The following is a 22,299-nucleotide window of genomic DNA, read 5'->3' on the forward strand; positions in this document are numbered from 1 at the left end:
ATATATGTGTGTGATTTGTGAACCAAATGATATATTTGGGCTCATAAAAAAAACAAATCATTCTAATATGAGCACAACTGGAAATACTCAATAATAAAACCGTTTTGAGAACAAGCACCAGGCAGTTTCCTGTATCATATATAAATAAAAGACACAATAAGAATAACAAGTTTATTGAGTAAAAACAGAAAAAATGGTTTAAAGAACAAAGATACCAAGAAGGAACACAGGCACACGCGCACACACAGGCGCACACGCGCACACACACACACACACACACACACACACACACACACACACACACACACACACACACACACACACACACACACACACACACACACACACACACACACACACACACACACACACACACACACACACACACACACACACACACACACAGGTCACTCTTCTCCCATGGCAGTCTTAATGATATTGGCTCTCCTCTGTTTGGCAGCCTCCTCCAGTCTGCCGATCGCCTCGTTACAGGTTTTCTTCTGTTGGTCACAGACGTCAAACGAGCGTGAATCAGAGTCAAGGTCAAAGTTTTGCATTCATTTTCCCCTTTTCACGTAACTGACTGACCGACCACTCGTCTGCTGAACCATGTGTGACGGCGGCTTAAATCATTCTACACATCTGTAATTCACCACTCAAGAGGGAAACGTACAATAATGGACTTGTTCCTTTCTTTCTGCAGTTTGAAGATCTCCTCCATGGTCAGGTCCTCCACCTTCTTCTTCAGGGAAATGAACTGGCAGGAGGGAGAATGAGTCTTGTGCTCCTTTCTGGCAAAAAGACAGTGAAATATGAGTTTTAAAAGATGCTTGTTTTGACGTGGAGGAAAACAATTCATCTTGGAGGCAGGTACATGGGCACAAGGGTGCCAAAAGAAAATGACCACAGCGCTGTGCTTTTTCCTCTCTAGAATGTAGACATCGGCGAGAGGAAGTCAGACCTGTTTTTCTTTTTAGTTGTCCAACTGGAGAGAAAACACTGTGACCATCTTGTGAACAATAACAACAGTGGTACTTTAAGTCAACATCTACAATGCAAATCTGTCCAGAAAATCACCATTCTAAAACCTTCAAAATCATGCAGGGAAAATAAAGAATGGCCAGATATAAAAATTTGAAGTCATCAAGGAAAAAAAAAAAGGCAGAAGTACGTACTCATTACGTACGTTTTGGCAATTTTACAAAAAAGAATAAAAAAAAATAAAAAAGGAAAATCAGGTCATAAAAGCTTTAGAGGAAATGATGCAACAGTAAATGTCCGAGGAGAATCATTCACCGGAGATGAAACTGTCGACTCCTCACCACTAAACTGAAAGGTGCATAAAGTGTTACGCGGGAGAAAAACCTTCAACTACTGATGAATCAAACCTCGACACAGTAAATCACATTGGTTGTTTATAGTTGTCGCCACATCTTCAATATAAAAGAAACAAAAAAAAAAAAAATACAATATAAATACCAAAAGGGTTAAAATAAAACAAATTGATTCACAGTAGAACAGACGACATGAAACATTAAAACACTGTAATTATTACAAACTGAGGAGTTCTGACCAGCTGATAATGTGAAAAAACTTGTAATGCAACTATATATGTGCTTCACCAACTCATACAGGTGCCTATTTTAAAAGCTACTTCATGACCTCTCTGACGTAGAGAAGATTGTTATGAACACACTGCTTAATGTGGAATCTTTATCAGTCACTACTACTCAACATCAGCATATTCCAAAAGAAAGAGAAACTTCTGTTTTATTTGCGACGGTGACCCTTGGGTCTTACTCTGGGTCGTCCTCCGGCTCCCAGCCCTCCAGCTCTTTGAGGCAGAAGAAACACATGGCGATGTCTGGGCTGTTCTCTGAAGGAGTGTGGATGAAGCCAGCTTGGGCCATCTGGATGAAGAAATGAACAGACAGACACAGATTGGAATAGGTAATGAAAAGAGTAGTTAATGGAGGATTAACAAACATTTAGTGTAGCTCTAGAAATCTACCTGAATGAAACTGCAAATTAACCGGTCAATCCACAAAACATGAATGATTCTCCTGATCTACATTGAAAATGTTGCAGTGAGTTTGCTGCTACCACTGTGTTCTAACACCGTTAGAGTGACAATAAAGGACTATTACATTAAAGTTTTTAATATTTTTTATCTTAATCGCCTTGTGTGAATTTCGTTCCTTTATTTCCACGTAAAGCACCGTGGATTGCCTGAATTGTGCTAAAAAACAACAACAACGAAAAATAATTATTGTAATAATTACGTATAATACAGAACAATAATAACATCACTTTTTGTCGACTGATTTAACTCATTTGTAGTAAAAGGTAATAATATTTGTCAAAAAGGAAAGTAAGCATGCTATATAAAAATATAATTTTCAAAAGGTACGAGGAAGAAGAAGGTGTGGCCAATCACGAGGCTATTTTTAGGGGCAAATGTCTGGTCATTTCTTTTAGTTATTTATATTGTTCGTTTCTTTCCTTGCACTGTGGGCTTGTGTGTGGGTATAGGTGTTTATGTCTGTAGATATGTATGAATGGACGTGTATGTATATATATTCTATGTGCTGCACAGGACGTGTGTGTGTGTGTGTGTGTGTGTGTGTGTGTGTGTGTGTGTGTGTGTGTGTGTGTGTGTGTGTGTAAGAGATGGAAGGAAGTAATTATTTATTTGTGACAAGGGGTGAGAGTAAATAAGTTTTTACTTCTTCTCACTCCTTTTCGAATACTCTCTGACGATGTTTTTCTTGATTTATTTTATTTTATTACTGTTATTCATTTATTTATTATTTGAGAGGAAAACTTTGTTGTTAATTTTCTTTTCTTTTCTTCTTATTGTTTTAGTATTCGAAATAAACATTTCAATCAAAGCATATGCCGAGACAGACATTCGCGATCACTGAACTGTAAAGCCCAAGGGTAACAGAAAACAGTTGAACGTGAAGCTGCAGATTAAAATGTCAGAGTTATTTTACAGTCTGAAGCTAACTGTTGCTATGCTAACCAACATCGCTCTTGCCTCACCTTCTCCGGAGTGCACGAGCAGTCTTCAGCGAACGGCCAGCCCTCGAACGTTTCTAGCCGGTTGCCGAAAAAGTACAATTTAAAAGCTTCTTCCTTGAACATCTCCATCGTATCGAGCGTTTTAAAAGTCTTTTTACGGCTCCGTGAAGAGTTTTATCCGGAGCAGACGAGCTGAGGGTTGTTTTTAAATCTGAGCGCCCTCTTCTGATTGGCTGCTTTCTTCTTCGCGAGGGAAATGTGGAAGAAGGTTCTGTTCACTGCCGCCACCTACAGACCATATTCAAGACTGTGAAAAAGTAAGTCCGCTTAAAAGTATTTATATGTAATAAAAGTAAGAAAAAAATCCCATTATACGAGAGATATTCCCGTAAGTCAGTTTTTATTGTAAAAAGTTTTGTTTAAAAAATACAAATAAAGCAAAACATTCGCCACTTCCTCTTTGGCGTTCATGGGAAATGTTGTTTTTCCGGTTACTGGTTAAAAACGGACGCGCGGAACTGAGTGTGTGTTTTGTTTCTGTCTACATCCGGTACAGAACAAACCTGAGTTCAGGTTAAATCAACATTCCAACGTTACACACATGCGTCCTCAGCTCGGTCATGGAAGGACGGTGTGTCGTTGACACGTGGACCCAGTTTGGCTTTTCAGGCGCGCGCACCGCAGCCAAGCTGCTGAGGCGTGAACCTCACGTGTTCATCTGCGATGGGAGCCACCAGGTTTATGTCTTCAACACTAAAGAGAGGAAACTCACGGTAAGTAGACAGGTCCTCCTGTTTGCAGTCTGGGATGAGGGAAGGTGTTCGGTGTTTGACGGTGGTGTCTGCGCAGGCGCTGCTCCACTTACCTGCTGCTGCCACTGACCTGGTGGAGAGCCTCCAGCTGCTCCTCTATGTGGCCTGTGCGACTGGAGTTTATTGTGTCAATCTGCAGCGTCTCCTGGACAGGTATGAAGCTGGACTGTGAATGCACCATAGTCACCAAACACACGTCTGATGTGCTTCCACTGTCAACCTCAGGTATACAGACAGTGTCATCCGGATGTAGGTCCTGGAAGTGACCAACTCTCAGTAGTTACAGTGGGAGAAATGAAGATTTCATCGCTTCCATTGAATATCTGTGTAATGCATCCATTCATCCAGCACAGGGAAGCTGAATGAGGACAGGATTCACCCTGGACAGGTCACCAGTCCATCACTGCAAACACTCACATTCACACCGAGGACATTTATGATCTCCAATAAATCACATGCAAAACCGCAGTATTCAGAGGAAAACCCACGCACACACGGAGAGAACATGCAAACTCCACACAGAGCTATGTATTTGAACCCTGACCGTCTCTACCATGCAGCCTCATGTAAACCAGCACACATTTATTAATAAAGGGATTTAAAATAACCACAGAAAGCCACAAGCACTCTACAAAATATATATGATATCATAATATAAAATGATTTAAAGAATAATTACTTACAATACATCAAAATCAACTTCTTACAACTGGTACAAGCTGAACAGAAGAGGCAGACTGTTGATTCGTGGAGACAAAATTACTTAGAATTACATTTTTGGACTTGGAGGTTAGAGAAGCAGAGAAGCAGAGTCACAGGTCACCGCTAGTCCCTGAGTAAGACGCTTGTCTCCCAGCAGCTCTAGAGCGCCCCACTGTGGCAACCCACCGCTCCTGGAAACAAGGTGGGCCAAATGCAAAGAAATGATTCCCTCCAGAGGGATCAATACAAATATAGAAAATCCAAACAGATTGATGTCAAGCAGGCTGAAATAACAGCAGGAGGAAGCACAAGTAATGTTTGTCTTTTGTTTCTGTGTGAGTACTTAATAAAAAATCTTAATTTCACAGTTTTTAACTACGAATCTAGTGCAAAATAGTCAAATGTCCAGACGCGATGATTGGATGCAGCCATGTAGAAGATAAATGGACGTTTCGTCCAGAAATGACTTGATTTTGTATTTTATTTTCATCTTTGAAACTTTTAATCTACGGAGCCCCTAAAGGGACATAAAATAAATAAATATTTAAAGGAAGAAAATAAAAAAAAGTTTTGCGAGATCTCGGCGCAGCTCCGTAGGATGATATGAAACCCCATTCACTGCGATGCATCGGTGAGATGCAAGGTGGAGAAATGGAGGAAGATTTGCAACCATTTCTGCGGTCAAGAGGGATTCCTCAAGTGGATATTCTGCACATGTAAAGAGATGAGGTGGGTAGAACTCAGTGACACATCAGAGACTTAAAGGCTCACTTCAACTGTGATAAAACTCACTTCTGTGTTTTCACTTTTAATTCATTGATCACGCAAGATAAGGAATGAACGCCTCCATTGTTGACGACATTCTTCCGTCTTTCCACCACAGCCTCATACGACAGTGCACCGTCTCTATGATAAATGATTCTCACTCCACTTGAACGTTGCTGTCTGCAGGACGGAGCGCTCCTCCGCGGTCGATTCGTCTTCTGGACCTGCTGAGCTGAAAATCTCTGCTGAGTCTCGTGTGGCGGAAGCAGCCGGAGCGTCGTCTCTGCTGCTCGCCGGCTCTGTGCTCGTCACTCTGGGCCAAAGCGACTCGTCCTGGCTGCTGACGCTGCATCAAACACAGTCCAGCAGGTGTGAGAGGCTGCGATCGTTTGTTCTTCCTGCGGTTCAGCTTGACATGGAGTCCGGGCCGACGAAGAGGAGGAGGAGGAGGAAGCCTGTGCTGATCTGCCTCCACTGTGGCGACGCGACACCGCCATCTTCTTCCCCTGATTCCTCAGAGGCGACTCTACCTCACGGCCACTTCCGCCTCCAGCCAGTGTTGTTCAAACTCCTGTTCGGGGTGGAAGCCGCCCTCGCCAACTCGCCGGTAATCCTCTGCGGTTTGCCGGACGGACGCCTTGTCTTCCTGCCTCTCCGCCTGCCGGCGTGGAGACTCAGCGTTCTGCACAGCCTGGAGCAGCCGGTGGTGGAGGTCGCAGCTTCTCCAACAGCAGAACCTGCACGGTGTCTGGTTGCTCTGGGCGAGCGAGGCCGGCTCGTCCTGATCACGGCGGAGGAGGGGGGCGGCGGCCAACTGAGCTTTACTGAGGCCTGCGTGCCGGCGCCTGTGTCCTGTGGCCGTGTGGACAGACACTGTCTCTACTACAGCACCGGGGCTGACCTGCTGGCTCTAGATCTGTCAAAAGGATGGTCAAGGGGAGGAGGGAGAGGAAGGGATGAAGAGGCGGCCGCTGCCCTTCGAAGCCCTACAAGTTTAAATGTGTGCAGAGTCGCCGCCCTGGCTGAGGCGTCGCGCTGCACTGCGGGTGAGCAGACCGCACTTTACTGTCAATAACCTGAAAACCATTTCCCCAGGAAAAACCCCCGAGTGTCATTTGAAGGAGTAGATCTGGATCAGATCAGGGTCACTCCACACAGTCAGCCTACATCCGACACACTAAACGATCCAAACATTCAGTCCCTCTTGCTGCCCTGCAGTTTTACACTTTGTGAGTCAGTGAGTTGTTTTAATATGTTTCTTCTGAGGAGAAGAAACTCTTGTTTCTGAAGTTTAAAGTAGCGTTGACCCTTCAGGTGGCGTTGAGCTTCTCGGGCTCTCGGCCGGCGGACGCCTCCAGACCATCAGCCTCCCCGTGCAGTGGGCGGAGCCGGGATCCAACATGCTGGCGTCCACACAGGCGGGCCACAGACTCGGGGACCTCCTGTCAGCCATCGGCGATGTTTGTGGGAGGTACAGCAAACAAACGTGATGCTCCTTGTTGTATTTAGACCTGCTACACATTTAGGTACTAAGATCAGCTGATATTCTTCTTCTTTCTTTCTTTCAGGGCGTCAAGTCTGGAAACTGTCATCAAGTCCAAAAATCAAATCCTGAAGCACCTGAACCAGGTGATGAACGTCAGTGTGCTGCAGGCTGGAGGAGGACAGAAGCCCGTCAGGTGTCACGGCAGGACGAGCTGGAGCAGACTGCTTCAGGAACACCGCCTGACTCTCACCTGCGTCCTGGAAAACTGCAGTCCCTTCGTCCTGGACGGCGGCTGGACGCTGAGCCTCGCCGTGCTTCCTCTTTCCCTTCCGGCCTCTGCAGGAGGACAAAGTCCCTCCCAGAGTTTTTCCTTCCCGTTCCACCGTCTGTCCTCGGGAGAATCACTGGAAGTGTCTCTGCCGGTAGCGGAGGCGGGAAATGCCTCCTTTCCTCTGACGGTGTATTGTTCGCTCGTCTTCTCGCTGTCCAGCCTCCTCCGGGACGAGGAGGCCGGAATCGCCGCCGGTTTGCGAAGCGGGAGCCTCAGCGTTCCTCTGAACACGCTGACAGTGGACTGGCTGCACGGCCTGCAGCTCCCCGGTCTGAGAGCCGTTCACGCCGCGGCTCCAGGTCAGTGCAGCACAGACGCCACGTCACATTTTCTCAACTTGTTCGACATTGGACGTAGCCGAAGGCCTGACGGAGGAGGAGAGGGCGCCTCCAAGCCCGAGACGTATTCAGCCTGTGTCCGGGTCTCGTCGGCCTTACTGAACCAAACTCTGATGCTGAGCAGCTCCCGGTCGGACGCTACAGAGCAGGGGACGGCCCCTCGAGACCTCCGGGTGTCTCTGCTGGACTGGCTGCTGTCTGGAGGCGGTGGCGGCGTGAAGAGGGAACATCAGGAAGACACAGGGAGTGCAGTCGTCCACGGCTGTTGTCCGAATGGCGCCGCCGTCAGACTCTCTGCAGCGGAGGTGAAGCTTCTCAGACGAATACGGGGAATTTCTTTGCTTTAACTGGTCTTGACGTTGATATTCAGACACGTCTGCCCGCCCGTGTTCCATCGAATATCTAAGCAGGAGTGTTTTTCATTGCTTCTGCAGGTGGATGTGGGGGCGGAGCCTCTGCCCACCATCCAGGTCGGGGTTGAGAGCTCGTCTCTAGCAGCAGTGTGTGGACTGCATCACGCCGTGCTGCGCAGGATTCAGGTACAAACGCAATCCAACAACGTCTCGGCAGCTCACTGACGCTGTGTGTGTCACTCTCACCACTTGGAAGTTGTAATTCCTGTCGTTTATATTTGCAGATTCTGCTGCAGAACGCTCCGGGGAAAACGTCCTCCACGCCGATCCAGAGTTCAGGATTAAGACGAGCGCTGCAGAGAGCCGAGGTGAGTCATCGCCATAGCAACAGGCGAAAAGTTACTGACTTTTCTGAGAAAAGGTGCATTTTTTAATTGTTACAAATTGTAGATGAAAGAATATTTCATTTAAAACAGAACAAAAATGATTTTGTCCATTAATTATTTTTTTTAGTCACCGTGTCATAAACAGTTTTTCTTTCTCTACCTCCTCTTGTATAACCAGATGCATCAGACTCGGATCTCGGCGGCTCTCGGCGCCGCTGCGTCCGCCGGCCAGATGAACCAACGTCTCCTCGCTGTTTACAGAGAACTCAGAGAAAGTCCTCTCCTCGTGGTTTAACGCCGACACAGCTGCCCTCGGCTCCGTTATCCGACTGAATAATGAATATTCCTTTAATTACACCCGGTTGTATCATGAACGTTGGCTGTGCTGTTTCCTTCAAACGCCATCAGGTATGTTGTTTTCTTCAGCGCTACATGAGAGGAATGTCATTTAAATCCTCCTGAAGTTCACCCCATCCATATTTTCTCAGCCTAAACTCCCTGGAGGGGAAATACACGTCATTACAGTCTATATTGAAAAGTTTTTACAGGTGTGTTTTTTTTTTTTTTTCTAAAGTGACATGTGGAGGTGTGAGAGTCACACAGGAACACACACCTCCACCTATTAGGCTGCAACATGTTGGCCTTTGGCAGAAAAGTATTTTCTGATGACTCTGCGGTTTTCTGAGGAAGATGTTTCAAGCAGCATTTGAGATTTTCTTGACTTTAGCTTTTTTTTTTTTTTCTTTTTCTTAACTTTTTCAATGTTTTGTTCAACTGAAATCCTCAAAAACAAAGAAAAAATGCCAACGACTCATTGATGGGATTGATGGATACGGTGGAAAGAGCTCAAAGCTGCAAAATCTGTTCTGCTGAGTTTATATTATAACACAAATCTTCACACAAACGGTCTTTTCTGAGACGCTGCAACATGAATGAGACTTCGATTCAACAAGAGGAGCTCACGTTGTTTTACAATCCAACAATAAATCACTGCTGTCATGCAGTTTTCTTTTTTTGTTTTACAAGCCAATAATCCAGTTATACTCGATAAGAAGAGATTTTCAGGGTGTTTTCTAAACTGCTTCTTACAGAGCCTCCAGTTTTATTTCACCTGGAACTTAAATTCCACAAACGCATGCGTCAAACGCTTCAGCGTGTCTGTTCTGAACAAACATTTACGTTTGGAGGTCATTTTAAGGACTTAATGTCATAAAGTGAAATACGACCAATATCTTCTGTCTAAACTACAGAAACGCAGTGTTGTCGTATTAAAAAGCATATATGAGTTACAAAATACTAATGCGACTCATCAAGTAGCTTATTTGGCTTATTTATGTACTTTAACATCAAATCTACCCTGCCACATTTAAATAAATAAAAAATCCCTGCTTCACATAACTAATTGCAATAGTGTGTTTTATGGTGTATATAAAACATATTTTACAACATGGAGAAGAATATTTTGTCTGTTGATTCTCATTCGTCCAGGTATAGGAGGCGTCTCAAGTTGAAGCAGGTCAACTGGACCCGGATTCAGTTCACACTGAGAAGAATATTTAGCACTTTTACTGTTTTTAAACAACAATAATAATTTAGTTTATGAACAATTTAATCATGTTTTTTGTTGGAAACAACCTGTGTTTACGCTGCAGTCAACAAAGAATCACTTATACATAAAAGCTTATTCTTAGTTAGAAAGATCATTTTTGTCCAGTGGGACGTCTGTAAGATTCCAACAATAAGCGAGAAAGTGATGAAGATGAAGTGATGAGTGTCAGGAACACCAACAGTAGCGCCTGCTGGAGGCCGCAGGCCTCAACTTGTCCTGACTGGAGAAACTCCCGGGTTGAAATCTCAGCTTTTTGTCCAGCTGCTGAAGTTTGACATGAACGGCTGAAGAGGAAGCAACGAGACGAGACGGACTCACAACCTAGTGATGAAGAAGAAGGTGACAGTGAGACTGATCCTCTACAGCCCATCGCTGGTGTGCAGGGAGCCGTCAGCTGTTTGTGGCCTTGCTCAAGGGCAGGGGAAGGAGTCTGCAACGTTCATTACCAAAAAGAGACTTTTCAGTCGCTCAACATCAAATCAGATTTGACTGGAGCCCCAAAATGTGTGTAACTTTTAAAAACTCACAAAAAGATGTTTAGTTTTAGAATGGCAAATATTTAATACATTTTTAACAAGTTTTACCAAAATTTCTTTGAGAAGAATTACTGTTTTATTTCTTTTCCTTCCAGTTTTCTTCCATTTTAGTGGTTTAAAGAAGTTCTACCGATTTCAGCTGTTTTCCTTCACACGCTTGTTCTGGTTCTCGCAATTTGTATTCATCATTTTTAGCTGTCGTAACCATTTTTGGTTGTTATGCTTCATATAGTAATTGTACTTGATTTATTTGAAGAGCCGCTCGAGGCCTCGCGATGGCAGCGAACGTAAACACGAGCTTTCATTTTCCCAGATGAAATCTCATCCTGCAGCAAACTGCTAATCCACCACTGCCAGCAGCCGTTTCTTCTTAAACACTTCCGGTGTGACTTAAATAATGTGGAGCGGCGACTAGAAGAAGGTGCTTCGATTCCAGGTCAGGGTCTTTGTGTTGAGTTTCCATGTTCTTCCTGCTTAAACCGTGGAGTCAACTCCAGGAATGTGACACTGAAACAACAACCCAGATATATGACTTTATTTTCTATCACTACGTCACAAAAGAAAGAACGAGATGTTGAAAACAGCAGACAGAGTGAAAAATGAATCCGGCAGCAGGAGGAAATGACCCTATGGATGAGTCTCAGCTTGAAACCGTCCCTCTCCTCTGCTGATGAGCTCAGCCTCGCTGCAGGACGATGTCTGACTGTGTCGGTTAGGAAACGGCGCCGGTCTCACATGGCACCACCTCGGTCGCCACGATAATGACAAGAGTCCTTCACAGCTGTGAAACCAAACCACTTGGTGGGTTTGCTGTCAGTCATGTAAAAGCTACAGGGACTAAAGAGGAGGCACAGAGGAGAAAGAGGACGTGATTGTGATGGTGTTACACCGGAGACGCTTCATGGATTCCCTCCAAACGACTCCTTCACTTCTCTTGGCTGAACAAACCTGCTCCTTTCACCTGTTTTTTTTATTTTTTATTTTAAATAACAGGATGGAAGAAGTTTGACGGTAAACTGACAGTTTAGTGTCTCAACAAAGTCCTTGGTTCACATTAATACTCCCAGAGTGCCGAGCTGCTCAGGATGAGCCCGTCCCCCTTCAGCGTGCCTCCCTGGTCGCCATGCAGGTATTTCCCGTTCTTGCCCCGGATGGCGAGGCGACGCCGCTCCAGGAGCTCCAGGGAAAAGTCCTCGGGGGCCTCGCCGTCCGAACACACCAGCCCAGAGCTGTTCACGTACCAGAACCGCCCGTCAACGCCTGCGTGGCAGAAGAAACACAAACATAAAAAGTAGAAGGCAGCGAGCGACTCCAGCCTGGCGTGAGGGGGGCGTGAGGGGTCGTGACCTTTAATGTGGTAGGCCCCGTTACTGAACTCCAGGGTGAAGATGTCATAGACTGATCTGCTGGCGTCCAGGGTGTTGGAGTTCTTATGGTGGCAGATGAAGCCGTTCTCTCCTCTCAGGATCAACATGGGCCGGTTGAGGAGTTTCAGGATGAGCTGCTCGTCCTCACCTGGTGGCAGAAATACAAACCGAAGAGAGAGAAATCAGAGTCGAGGTGAAACCAGATCGTTTATTGAAGCTATGAGAAGAGAAAAAGTTTACCTATGGAGTCACTGACAGCAAGTAACTGGCCGTTCTTCTTGGCGCAGATGTATTTCCCATTGTGAGCTTTTACTGCCACCTTGTGGCCAAGCCACTCCACTGAAAACATGCTGTTTGCAGACCTTGGGAGGAAAAAGTTTAACTTTAGAGAACTTGGAAAAAAACAACAACTTTAGGAGCAAATACACAACTGAAAAGAGAAACAAAATACTAAAATGAAGAGACGGATTTTTAGGACTATTCATCGGTGAGTTATTGACAACATGTGCAAACACATAAAGTCTTTGAAGGGAAAACCAGAGTGATGAAAATACAGTTAACCACCCATGTCTCTTTTCTGAGAAGTACCACATATTGGATTCTTCGTTTCACTGTTCTCCTCAGTATCTGACCTTCGATCTGTGTGAGAGTCGAAGTAACGCCACTCTTTGCAGACGAAGTACCGGTGTGTACTCACACTTCCGTGGCAGTACTCTGGATTCCTCCGTGAGCCACCAGAGCCCAGTAGTTTCCTTGACTGCTGCGGAAGGTGCATTTCTTTGTGTCCCTGTCGATCTCCATCTGAAACGTCTCCATGTCCGTCTCATCTTCCTGATTGGCTGCGAGGCTCACCCCTGGGCCGGGACACAGTGAGCACATGCTGCCATCACTACTTAACAGTAGTAAAAGTAGAGGACCGTGTAGTACTGCAGAAACTCCAGGATTGTTGTAAATGAACGTGAATCAGCATTGAGAAGCCAGTTTTTATACGACAGGCTATGTTGGAGAGGATAAAAGCATTTAGAGCAAATTGTGACATAAATAGTCATCACTGATATCTGCCTGTTGATCAGGATGTATTTATTGGCAGGAGAGGAAACAAACACGTCACACCTCTGATTGACAAACACTTCAATTGAAGCTCCTAAAAGCCAATTATGTGGCAGTTTCATCATCATCGACTCAGACGGGACGAAAATGTGAGAAACAAACGTGATATCATCCCTACATTTTTGCTCGAAAGGAAAAGATCAGCTTCAGTCTTAATTTCAGGATATCATCGAATCGACCAGGCTGCAGAGAGAATATATTGGTTAATGTTCAATTACTGTCAGTTAAAGCTTTCAGCAGGAAGGAAAACACTCCTAAAAAATCAGATCCATCGCTTTTTTTAATCCTTCAACAGCAGTAATCTTAGCGCCTCTTTTCCTTGGGCATGTTCCTCCTCCTCCCTTCCCTTCCCCCATCTCTCCCTGTGACCCTTTGACCCCCAGAAGCCCCGCCCCCTGCCCTCAGCCCACCTCCGGCCCTGCCTCTCTGTCCTCCTCACAGCGGGGCTCTGATTTAATCAGCTTTCGAGTGCTGCCCGTCCAATCCCTCAATCCCCCCAATAAAAGAATAAAGGGAAAACAGGAAAAGACCAGAGGATTTTATGGTCGACACTTAGCAGGATGTTCAGATAATTACCAGCCGCTCTGCAGCTCAGGGAACCATGGATGATCAAACACAGGCAGAACATGCTCCAATTGTAAAATGTTTTGCATGAATTTATTATATTATTCACGTCTGAACCTTTTAACATCCTCAGTAGGCAAAAAAGCAATGGAAAAAAAATACTTATTTCCATTTTTCTTTTTTTTTCTTTTGGAAAAAATAGATTTTAAATCATTTTCAACTGTTTCTTTAAACTGAGTGACTGAGGAGTAGAAGACATTTAGATTGAGGGGAAGACATTTTGAAATTAATTGATCATCTTTCAGTTGGTAAAATGATTAAAATCTCTACAAATATTCACCGCATCTGTTTCATTTCTGTGGCTTTTATTTTCTTAACAATTTAAATGAAATGATTAGCTTTTTGCCAACTTTGAAGGAGTCCGTGTAACTTGTCTCAGTTGTCTGTGAAACAGTCCTTTAAGCGCAGATATTCCCTTTATTTAATTATGAAAAATATTCCAGTCGATCAGAACTTGGTTTCAGATTATTTTTCTCTTAATTTAAACTCTGTTGACATGTCAGATATATCTGATATTCTGTATTTAAAACTGCACCATGAAAACATTTGGAAAGCTGCAGAGCTGCTGTCTCTCTGCATCAACGATGGCAAAAGCTCTCATTTACCTGCTACTGATTCACTAAACTCCTGTTTACCAGAGGAAGTCCCTCATTATTCCCACAGACTCTCGGCTATATTAACATTAATGTTAACATTGTATTTGTACTTCATCTGCAATGTTTGTAGTTCATTTCAACAGTTTTTCTCTTGCTCTTTCCTCTTTTCCATCTTCTTGACATTATCGCATGTCTCTTTTCTTTCAAAATCTACTGAAATCCAGATTATAGAGCATTTTCCTCTCACTGACTTTTGTTATTTCATTAAATAATAAACCCCAGCCGGTATCAAGAGCAGTAAAAACAGAACCTATTTGAATTAAATTGAATTGAAATTTAGAATGTGGTCGACCTTTGTATATAGCCTGCAACTGTTGTTATAGTTGTGATTTGCACTGAGGCCTATTTCATCATTTTAATGTGTCTCCATCAAGGCTCTAATCACAGATTGTATTAATTATTTAAATAGTTTAAACCTCAATTTGTTTTCACTCTCTTAATTAAAAGGCAAAATGATACAGAGGAAAGACTCCTGCCCTAATCTGAAGATTCCTCCTGCTGGATTTCCTAATAATCCACCACAGAGGCAAGTGCATGCATACAAAGATTGTATTTATAATATGAACCAAAAAAAAAAAAGAGTATCTGTATTGTTTCACATCTATTGTTTGAGCCGATAATTTATGGTTCGTGACTGTTTTAACGTCCCTTTGAGGCTTTTTGCTTCAATTTGAAATCTGACTGTAGAGATAAATGGCAGAATGGAGAAACGGCGGCTGACACGTGACAAAGATGTCATGGTTACTGAGTGACTAGATGCCTTTAATCACATCTTATTCACACCCGATAAACTAGGTATCATGAGTTCTTACAAGTGCTTAAATTATCATTGATCTTAAATGCATCTGAAGCCTAAATGTAAGTGTGTGTGTGCAGCGACGCCCGGGGGCCCGTCGCTCCCGCGCTCTCATCCCAACTCAATGTCATGCTTTGTCTTCCTATTCCATGTGTCCATTTCACACTAATTCAACCCAGAAATGATCTTCAGAGAGGCTCAGCTGGGACCTGGTAGGCACTATCAGATAGATGAGAGGAGAGGAGGTACAGGAAGGAGAGAAGGATGGAGGGAGAGAGAGAAATGGAGAATGGAGGCGGGGGGATTGGATACGCTGAAACCCGAGCCAGCAATCTGAAGATACTATCAATAGCTGTGTTGATGACCACCTTTTGGTCGAGCATACGAATTGAGACGACGCCTTTGCGTCCACAGTCCTGGAAGAACAAAAGCGCAGCGCTGGTGTCTGTTCATCTCGGCACCACACGGCGGCTTTACTGCTGCTTTATTTTGGATCAGATCCCAAATCTAGCTACACTTCCTGGTGTTGTCCTACCTACACCCTCCAAACGGAGCAGGCCTAACTAATCCATCAACGATAGAAGGGTCCGACATCAATTATTAGTGGTAAGCTGATGCCACAATGCCTTTGTTGTCCCTTATTTTCTTCTTTCTCTCAACCCTTCATCCACCACAGCTGCATTTTCTGCCACTTTCCCTCCCATGTTAATAGGCTACGTGAGCCCGTTCAGCCATTCAATATGAATGCATGTGTGTGAGCATGTCTGCACGTGTCCATGGAAAGTTTGTGTCTCTGTGTTGTCATCTCATGAGTGGACGACTCGGGGCTGAGAAACACGGGAAGGCAAAGAGAGGCAGCATGACAGATCTGCCCGAGAGGTGAAACCTCCAATGTGCAACACGGAATAATGTCAACGTTTGTGCAAAAGGTTTTCACACATTATTTTACCACACACCCTTTTACTACATTTGTGAACCAAACCTCTGCACTGCAGGGAGACAAACCAGAAGTGGTCATTAATGAGAACAGACACACATAACTCCCACTGTTCTCAACTCCTTTGGGTTTCGTTCTACAGTTGTGTTCCTTTGCTTTAATTGTTAAGTGGAATGTAAAAGGTAACAAGGCCCAGTGCAGTAGTTACACTTTGTCACTTAAGTTTTTTTTTAAATTTTGTACTTTTTAGTTCCAGACAACAATTCGGTCTTTACCAAATCCACACATTTATAATTGCGTATCATATCTATTATTGAACTCCCTGCAGTGACTTTCCAGTATTTCAGACGTATACTTTACAAGATATGTTATTTCAATCTTGTATGTATGTGAACTTTCCCAATCACACATGTCCTTAAAAACAGTCTATTTGACTGCATGTGCTTGATTTTCAGTAAGCGCCCGGGTCCCGACTGGAGCTGGGGTTATTGGGTTAGATTAGTGGGTTAGAGCGAGACCCGGTGGGCCAGAAGTTTTGGCCGCAGGTAAGAGCCGGCTTGGGTTTCTGAAAGCAGACTCCCCCTCGCCTTCCAGGAACAGGGGCCAGCTTCATCAATAATTCAACACACCTCACCACTCGCCGCAGCAGGACAGCATGGCTGTGAGTGGGCGAGCGTCTTGGAGAAAGATAAAGCTTTTGTTTGTACGGAACAAGTGCAGAGAAAGAATAAAAGCACAGGAGAGAGTACGTTGCAAGCTTTCCATGAAAGAGAGAATGCACATGTATGTATGCATGAACACAACATGGTCCATAAGGGGGATAGTCTGCGTGCATCAGAATCAAGCCTGTTCTGCCCTCCCCCTCAACCAATCAGTTTACGAGGCTCCCAGTAGTTTGGTTCCTGGCTGCAGCCCCCACTGCTCACCAGGAACAATGAGCAGAGAGATTCAGTTACAGCACCCGGGGTAGGAGAAACTCAACCCTGCAGACAAGAATCTGCAGCTTTGGGATGCCTGTCATGGCCAAGTATGCTGACAAGCACTGCTGGTGTTTGTTAATCTGCCCTAAATCCAGTTTCAAATCAGACCAGCAGGCCCTCCCGACCATCAGCACTTGAAATCCAATGCAGGTCCTTCTTAGTGTGCGGCTCTGCTCCGATGCAATGTGACACTCACAATTACAACTGTTCTACTTTTTACTCTGATCAAAGAAATTCAACCTTGTTTCTGAGGAGAAATAACTTTGAAAGCAATGAGGAACAGGTGTAATCCATCAGTTCAGTAGTGTGACGCGCCGATCAAATAACCCCTCCAACAGTCCTGTAACAAGACTGAGGGGTAAATACACAGTACAGTATCAACAGAGCATTACTGGACAGCATATTGGTTACAGGCAGCTGTTTCATGAGTTCAAGGAGCAAAAGTGTTGGATGTTCACACCATTAGATGACAAAGCCAGGAGGAACATTTGAGAAGGGAATTTTAGAAATATCAGTGTTGATGAATTACTCGGTGAAAGAAAAGGAAAAGGCTCACACCTTCTGTAAACCTTTCTTATATCTGACTAATTCCAATGATAAACCAAAACAACTCTATTTCTGAATTCTGTAACATTTATCCATTACAACGTGTGAATTGTATCTCAGGAATCTGTTCCTGCCGGTTTCTCCACCACCAATGCACAATAAATGAGGAAAACAGTTTGTTCGCTGCAGAAGATTGTGCTCAACTAAATCAGCGGTAACAAAACGTGTTTCAGTTCTCAGAGACGAGGCTGATCTCCTCTATCACTCTCATCTATCTTGTTTTCCTGGAAAGATCCGACCGTCCGCTGTGCTGTCGATGCATGCTGATGTGCGACTACATTACCCATAATTACCATGCGTTCCTTATCAGCTGCCAATTTCTGCTTCATTATGTATGTGAGCAGGTCACCCTGTGTCAGCAAAAGCTCATGTGACCACCCTCAGCGGCACCCCGGGTCAGCCTTTGTCCATTTAATCAGACACTTGGGATTCTTTGAAAGACTGGAGAAACTCGAAAGCTGTCAGAGGAGCAGCTTGTGCATCGATGCAAGGATTGGGGGGGGGGGGGGGTGTACATCATGGTGAGCTCATGCATTGGTGTTTTCCTACCTTGTCTGATAGAGACATATCGGCCATTGGCTGCTATCAGGACCACCTGTGGGTGGCTCTCCTCCAGGTCAAAGAGTTCATCTTTGCCCGGCTTGGAGCAGCGTCCAGACCTCAGGGTCCCCGTCGGCCCCATGGGGGACAAGTACTTCCCCTCACAGTCTTTGAAAGCCAGCTTCTCACACTTGAACTCCAGCGTGTACGCCGTCACTCTGCAGCTCTGCACCAGCAGCTTCCCGTCGTTGCTGAGGAAGCGGCCGTCACACGTCTTCAGGCAGTACTTCCCGTCCAGGTAGACGAGTGTCAGGAGCGCCGCCACGCCCCAGGGGATGTTCAGATCTACGGCAATCTCGCCGTCCTCCGTGGAGAGGTGGGCGTAACGCTTTCGGGCTACAGACAGCAGGTTGGCCTGCGGGTGCAGAGCCAGGTGAACGGCCCACAGCTCCGCGTCCGTGATGATCTGAGCGAAGCAGGACAGGAAGTCTCGAGAGCCGCCGAAGAAGCGGAGGTACTGTTCAGATTGCAGGGCCCAGCGGCCGTCCGACTGGGCCACGATGAGGAAGCGGCAGTCCGAGTTGTGGCCGTCTGCCTCACAGGTGACGGTGCCGTCCTTGTCAGAGGCCAGGTAGCGGCCCAGGTGGCTCCGTAAATAAACCACCTGGCTGTCTTGTGAGTCTTGCTCCAGAGTCCATATCTGCTTCTTCTTCAGGCTGGGAGCTGAAGCGTTCACCTGATAAACACGGAGAGTGTTGCACTGAAATACAACAAGCCCAGGATAACTTGTGTTCTGCTTTAACAGAAGGTTTTGTACAAATACAACAGGAAATAAAACAAATAAATCACTGAATGCTTGGTAGTTTGGTACCTTGAAACCAAAGGCCTCAGCAGTGAGGTAGCGCCCCTCGTGATTGATTAGACCAAACTGCAGCTTCAGAGGTTGGTTCCCATTAGAGGGCATCTTCACCTGTGGATATGAGAGGGTGACAGACGGAGGAAGAACAGGCGGCGAGACAAGTCAGAGGTGTGGAGGATGAGAACCGGAGGGCTTGAGGGAGGTGACAAGAGATGCCGAAGTGAAAGATGTGCCGTAAAAGAGGGAATAGCAGGTTTTTAAAAAAAGGTAATGAAGAAGGAGAGCGGTTCTGTCTGGGGGAGTGATGAAATGCAAAAGTCATAAAGGCAGGAAATCAATTCATTAAGGTACTGTATATAAAGCCCTCTCAAAACCACAGATTCCTTCCCCCGCCCATGGCTTCATTATATATTTTTCCAGCCACAGCCTCCTAATTTACTTACTGTGGTTTTGTGGCTTCCCCTCTGCAGCTCCTGCGGCTCTAATTCCTGCTCCCAGATTTAAGAGCCTTCTTTCACCAAGCGTCCTCTTGTAATTCTTTCTGGGATTTTCTTCTTTTTTTTTTTTCTTTCTACTCTCTCTGCCTCTCACTCCCTGTTGATCAGGCCTCCACCGCTGCTTCTGTTCCCCCGAATCAGATCACCTTGATCTCTGCTCAGTCCGGTGTCGACCCCTCTTTCTCTGCAGACTAATGTTGCTGTGGACTGCTTATGTGCAGCCCATACTCTCTCCTTCTTTCTTCTTGAACAATGCGCTCTCACCCAGCCTCACTCCTGTGCTTGCATGACTTGTTATTCACCCTGAAGGCTCAATCACTTGGTGCCCCCCTGACCAGGCTTCTCCGGGGTTCTGAGCTCCTTTGGCCTCTTTGCCAACTATCTTTGGATCAATCACACGAAATTCTCTGACCTTCCCCGCCACTTTTCTTGGAGACCAGGTTCCTTGTTTGTCAGACATAAGTTTGATCAGTGAAGGAGAACATCCTCGAAAGTCCTACAGATTTTATGGCGACGCCTTGAAGGACTCCTTCACTCCGTCTCCACACATAAGCCGTCCATCACAATCGAGATCCACAACAAAAGGTGCTCCTCTGTAATCTTAAGCCTCTCCCTGGCGCTTTTTCCTCCCATCCTCTCCTTCTCTCTCACTGCCTTTCTCTAACCTGCCATGTGTGTAATCTTGCCTTTCCCTGCGTCTGCACCTTATTCTGAGCTGTGCACTTCAACTCTTTCTGAGGCTTGTAAAGAGACGCAAGTACAAACAATGTGCATAATACACACACACACACACACACACACACACACACAGAGCCCAGTAACCAGAGCACCCCCCGTGTCTTTTGGGGTAGTTGGCTGAGTGCGGCTCGCCTTACCTGCCCGAGCTGGGGTTTAGTTACACACCTTCTCTGATTGCAAGCTTGCTGGGTTTCATTCCTAATGGGGAGTGAGTCTGAGAGGCAGGGGGAGTCCGAACTCACATCTGAATCTAGGAAAGGAGACGTTATAAAGGCAACAATAACAAGCTTCTCAACATATGGAGCTTCCGCTCTCTCTCTCTCTGTGTGTGTGTGTGTGTGTGTGTGTGTGTGTGTGTGTGTGTGTGTGTGTGTGTGTGTGTGTGTGTAATCAAGCTTGCCAATCAGCCTATTATAAGTCTTCTTTGCAGAGTAAACAGACGTGTCTGTTCCTGAATCCATCTAATCCTCAACCTAATCATCCCAACCTGGCTAATCTTGCAGCACTCCCCAAACACACACACACACACACACACACACACACACACACACACACACACACACACACACACACACACACACACACACAGAGGTCACGGGGGGGGGGGGGGGGGGGGGCTCAGGGTCCAGGGTGAACATCAACCACCATTACATTTACTTCTCCTGACCCGGACTTGAACTGCTGCACTTTCCTCAAAACGTAATGAACAATGCAGGTTCCACACAAAGTCATAAACACAGACGCTGAAGGACATAAGAGGTGCCATTGTTCTCTCGACCACCACAGCGGCAACCAGATGCAAAACAGAAAACACTAGAATATCTCAATTAACTTGCAACACAATAAGGAAATGAAACACTCAACAAGAAAAATTACCTAGATTATGTTTCGTTTGGCTGACACAGTCAAATCACTTTTTTTTTACACAATATGAGCAGTCATTATTATCATTGTCCCTCTTCCATTTTACAACATTTTATACACATGGTATTGTTTGCTCTTTAAACGCTGTCAATATTTGGCATCAACTCCTGTTTTTCATTATTTCAGACCATTATAGGATGTTGATTCCACAATGAAAAGTACTTTAATGTATAAACATATTCATATACACATACACAGAAGTAGCATAATAATTTGATATGATAAAAAATACTTTAATCACGAGCCACATAAAAAAACTATTCCCAGGCTAAATCACTGTGTGATTTTAATGCACAGCCACCAGGGATGCACCGATACCAATACCAGTCCGATACTGCACTCGTACTCGTGAAAACTCCTCGATACAACTCGCCGTGTACGATGTGACAGCTGAAGGTTGTTCACAGCAACGCAGAGCCTCCGTGTATCGTTTGTGTTTGAAGTATGAATTAGCCTTTATGGAATCTATGAGTACTCGTATCAGTACTCTTGTATCGGCGCATCCTTGATAGCAACTGTTAATAACAAGATGTGGCTGTGGAGATAGATAGTGTTGATAATCAGTAGCAGAATCATCTTCTAAATCATTTCCACTGACTATTGCTGTCAGATATTGATAAGTTAAACCTGCCATGACGTTAAAGTGACGGCCGATAGTTTCACTACCTGCAGTCCTGCACAGAGAATCATCACAACTCCTCCAACATGAAGTCATTCTCCCCGGTTGAGACTTCCAGGTTTACATTCAGTACGAGCGACTCAATTGACCAGACAAAGGAAGACATCAGGGGGGAAATTCAGAGGCGACATCCGCACAAATATGCTGGTAGTTTTACACCTACTTTATGAACTCTATCTGGACAAAAGCAATTCAAAACTCATCTTGTTATACACACTTAATGATGTGGAGGAAATCACCTCTTATAAAGTTTCCCTCTGCTCCACTTTTCATCTGCTCTCCGCTCAGTAAATGTGTGTGTGTGTGTGTGTGTGTGTGTGGGTGTGTGCGTGCGTGCGTGCGTGCGTGCGTGCGTGCGTGTGGGCATTGCTTTTTCCTTTTTTTTTTTTTTAAGCTTCATGTTCCTTATCTGTAGAATAACACACATAAATTACAAATCACACTTTTTGTTTAAACACACACACACACACACACACACACACACACACACACACACACACACACACACACACACACACACACACACACACACACACACACACACACACACACACACACACACAACTCCATACTTACAGGAAAGGGGGGGACACACTGCTCACAAATCAAAAAACTCATATACTGTTATTGTTATCAGTGCTATT

At 45.0% G+C, this 22,299-nt stretch overlaps 3 protein-coding genes across 3 annotated transcripts; 1 reads left to right on the forward strand and 2 right to left on the reverse strand.

The window, feature by feature from the left end:
• Positions 1 to 158: 158 nt before the first annotated feature.
• birc5a (baculoviral IAP repeat containing 5a) lies at positions 159 to 3,255 on the reverse strand. The gene is made up of 4 exons (XM_080459910.1): positions 3,046 to 3,255; positions 1,801 to 1,910; positions 674 to 791; positions 159 to 500 (listed from the first exon to the last, which is right to left on the reverse strand). Exons 1-4 carry the CDS (start codon positions 3,151 to 3,153, stop codon positions 408 to 410), a joined length of 429 nt encoding a protein of 142 aa, XP_080316036.1. The 5' UTR covers positions 3,154 to 3,255; the 3' UTR covers positions 159 to 407.
• A 262-nt stretch (positions 3,256 to 3,517) lies between these two features.
• Positions 3,518 to 9,648, forward strand: faap100 (FA core complex associated protein 100). Its single transcript, XM_080459528.1, has 8 exons — positions 3,518 to 3,797; positions 3,874 to 3,989; positions 5,490 to 6,349; positions 6,618 to 6,774; positions 6,872 to 7,763; positions 7,893 to 7,997; positions 8,096 to 8,179; positions 8,376 to 9,648. The coding sequence occupies exons 1-8, from the start codon at positions 3,645 to 3,647 to the stop codon at positions 8,490 to 8,492; spliced, it is 2,484 nt and encodes an 827-aa protein (XP_080315654.1). The 5' UTR covers positions 3,518 to 3,644; the 3' UTR covers positions 8,493 to 9,648.
• Positions 9,649 to 11,396: 1,748 nt separating this feature from the next.
• On the reverse strand, positions 11,397 to 18,922 carry fscn2b (fascin actin-bundling protein 2b, retinal; the record flags this gene model as incomplete). Its single annotated transcript, XM_080486121.1, has 6 exons — positions 11,397 to 11,602; positions 11,690 to 11,857; positions 11,950 to 12,071; positions 12,407 to 12,563; positions 17,968 to 18,694; positions 18,830 to 18,922. 6 exons carry the CDS (start codon positions 18,920 to 18,922, stop codon positions 11,397 to 11,399), a joined length of 1,473 nt encoding a protein of 490 aa, XP_080342247.1.
• Positions 18,923 to 22,299: the final 3,377 nt, after the last annotated feature.

The sequence above is a fragment of the Lipophrys pholis genome (genome assembly GCF_963383615.2).
Source record: "Lipophrys pholis genome assembly, chromosome: 1".
In the NCBI taxonomy this organism is placed as follows: domain Eukaryota; kingdom Metazoa; phylum Chordata; class Actinopteri; order Blenniiformes; family Blenniidae; genus Lipophrys; species Lipophrys pholis.

Excerpts from the sequence above, each read along its gene's own strand:
- birc5a (XM_080459910.1), bottom strand. The coding sequence starts at position 3,153 with ATGGAGATGTTCAAGGAAGAAGCTTTTAAATTGTACTTTTTCGGCAAC. Across the intron at positions 1,911-3,045 it reads GCTCGTGCACTCCGGAGAAG|ATGGCCCAAGCTGGCTTCAT; the intron begins GTGAGGCAAGAG and ends TTCTTCATCCAG. Across the intron at positions 792-1,800 it reads GAGCCGGAGGACGACCCAGA|AAAGGAGCACAAGACTCATT; the intron begins GTAAGACCCAAG and ends TCTTTTTGCCAG.
- faap100 (XM_080459528.1), top strand. The coding sequence starts at position 3,645 with ATGGAAGGACGGTGTGTCGTTGACACGTGGACCCAGTTTGGCTTTTCA. Across the intron at positions 6,350-6,617 it reads GGCGTCGCGCTGCACTGCGG|GTGGCGTTGAGCTTCTCGGG; the intron begins GTGAGCAGACCG and ends TTGACCCTTCAG. Across the intron at positions 6,775-6,871 it reads ATCGGCGATGTTTGTGGGAG|GGCGTCAAGTCTGGAAACTG; the intron begins GTACAGCAAACA and ends TCTTTCTTTCAG.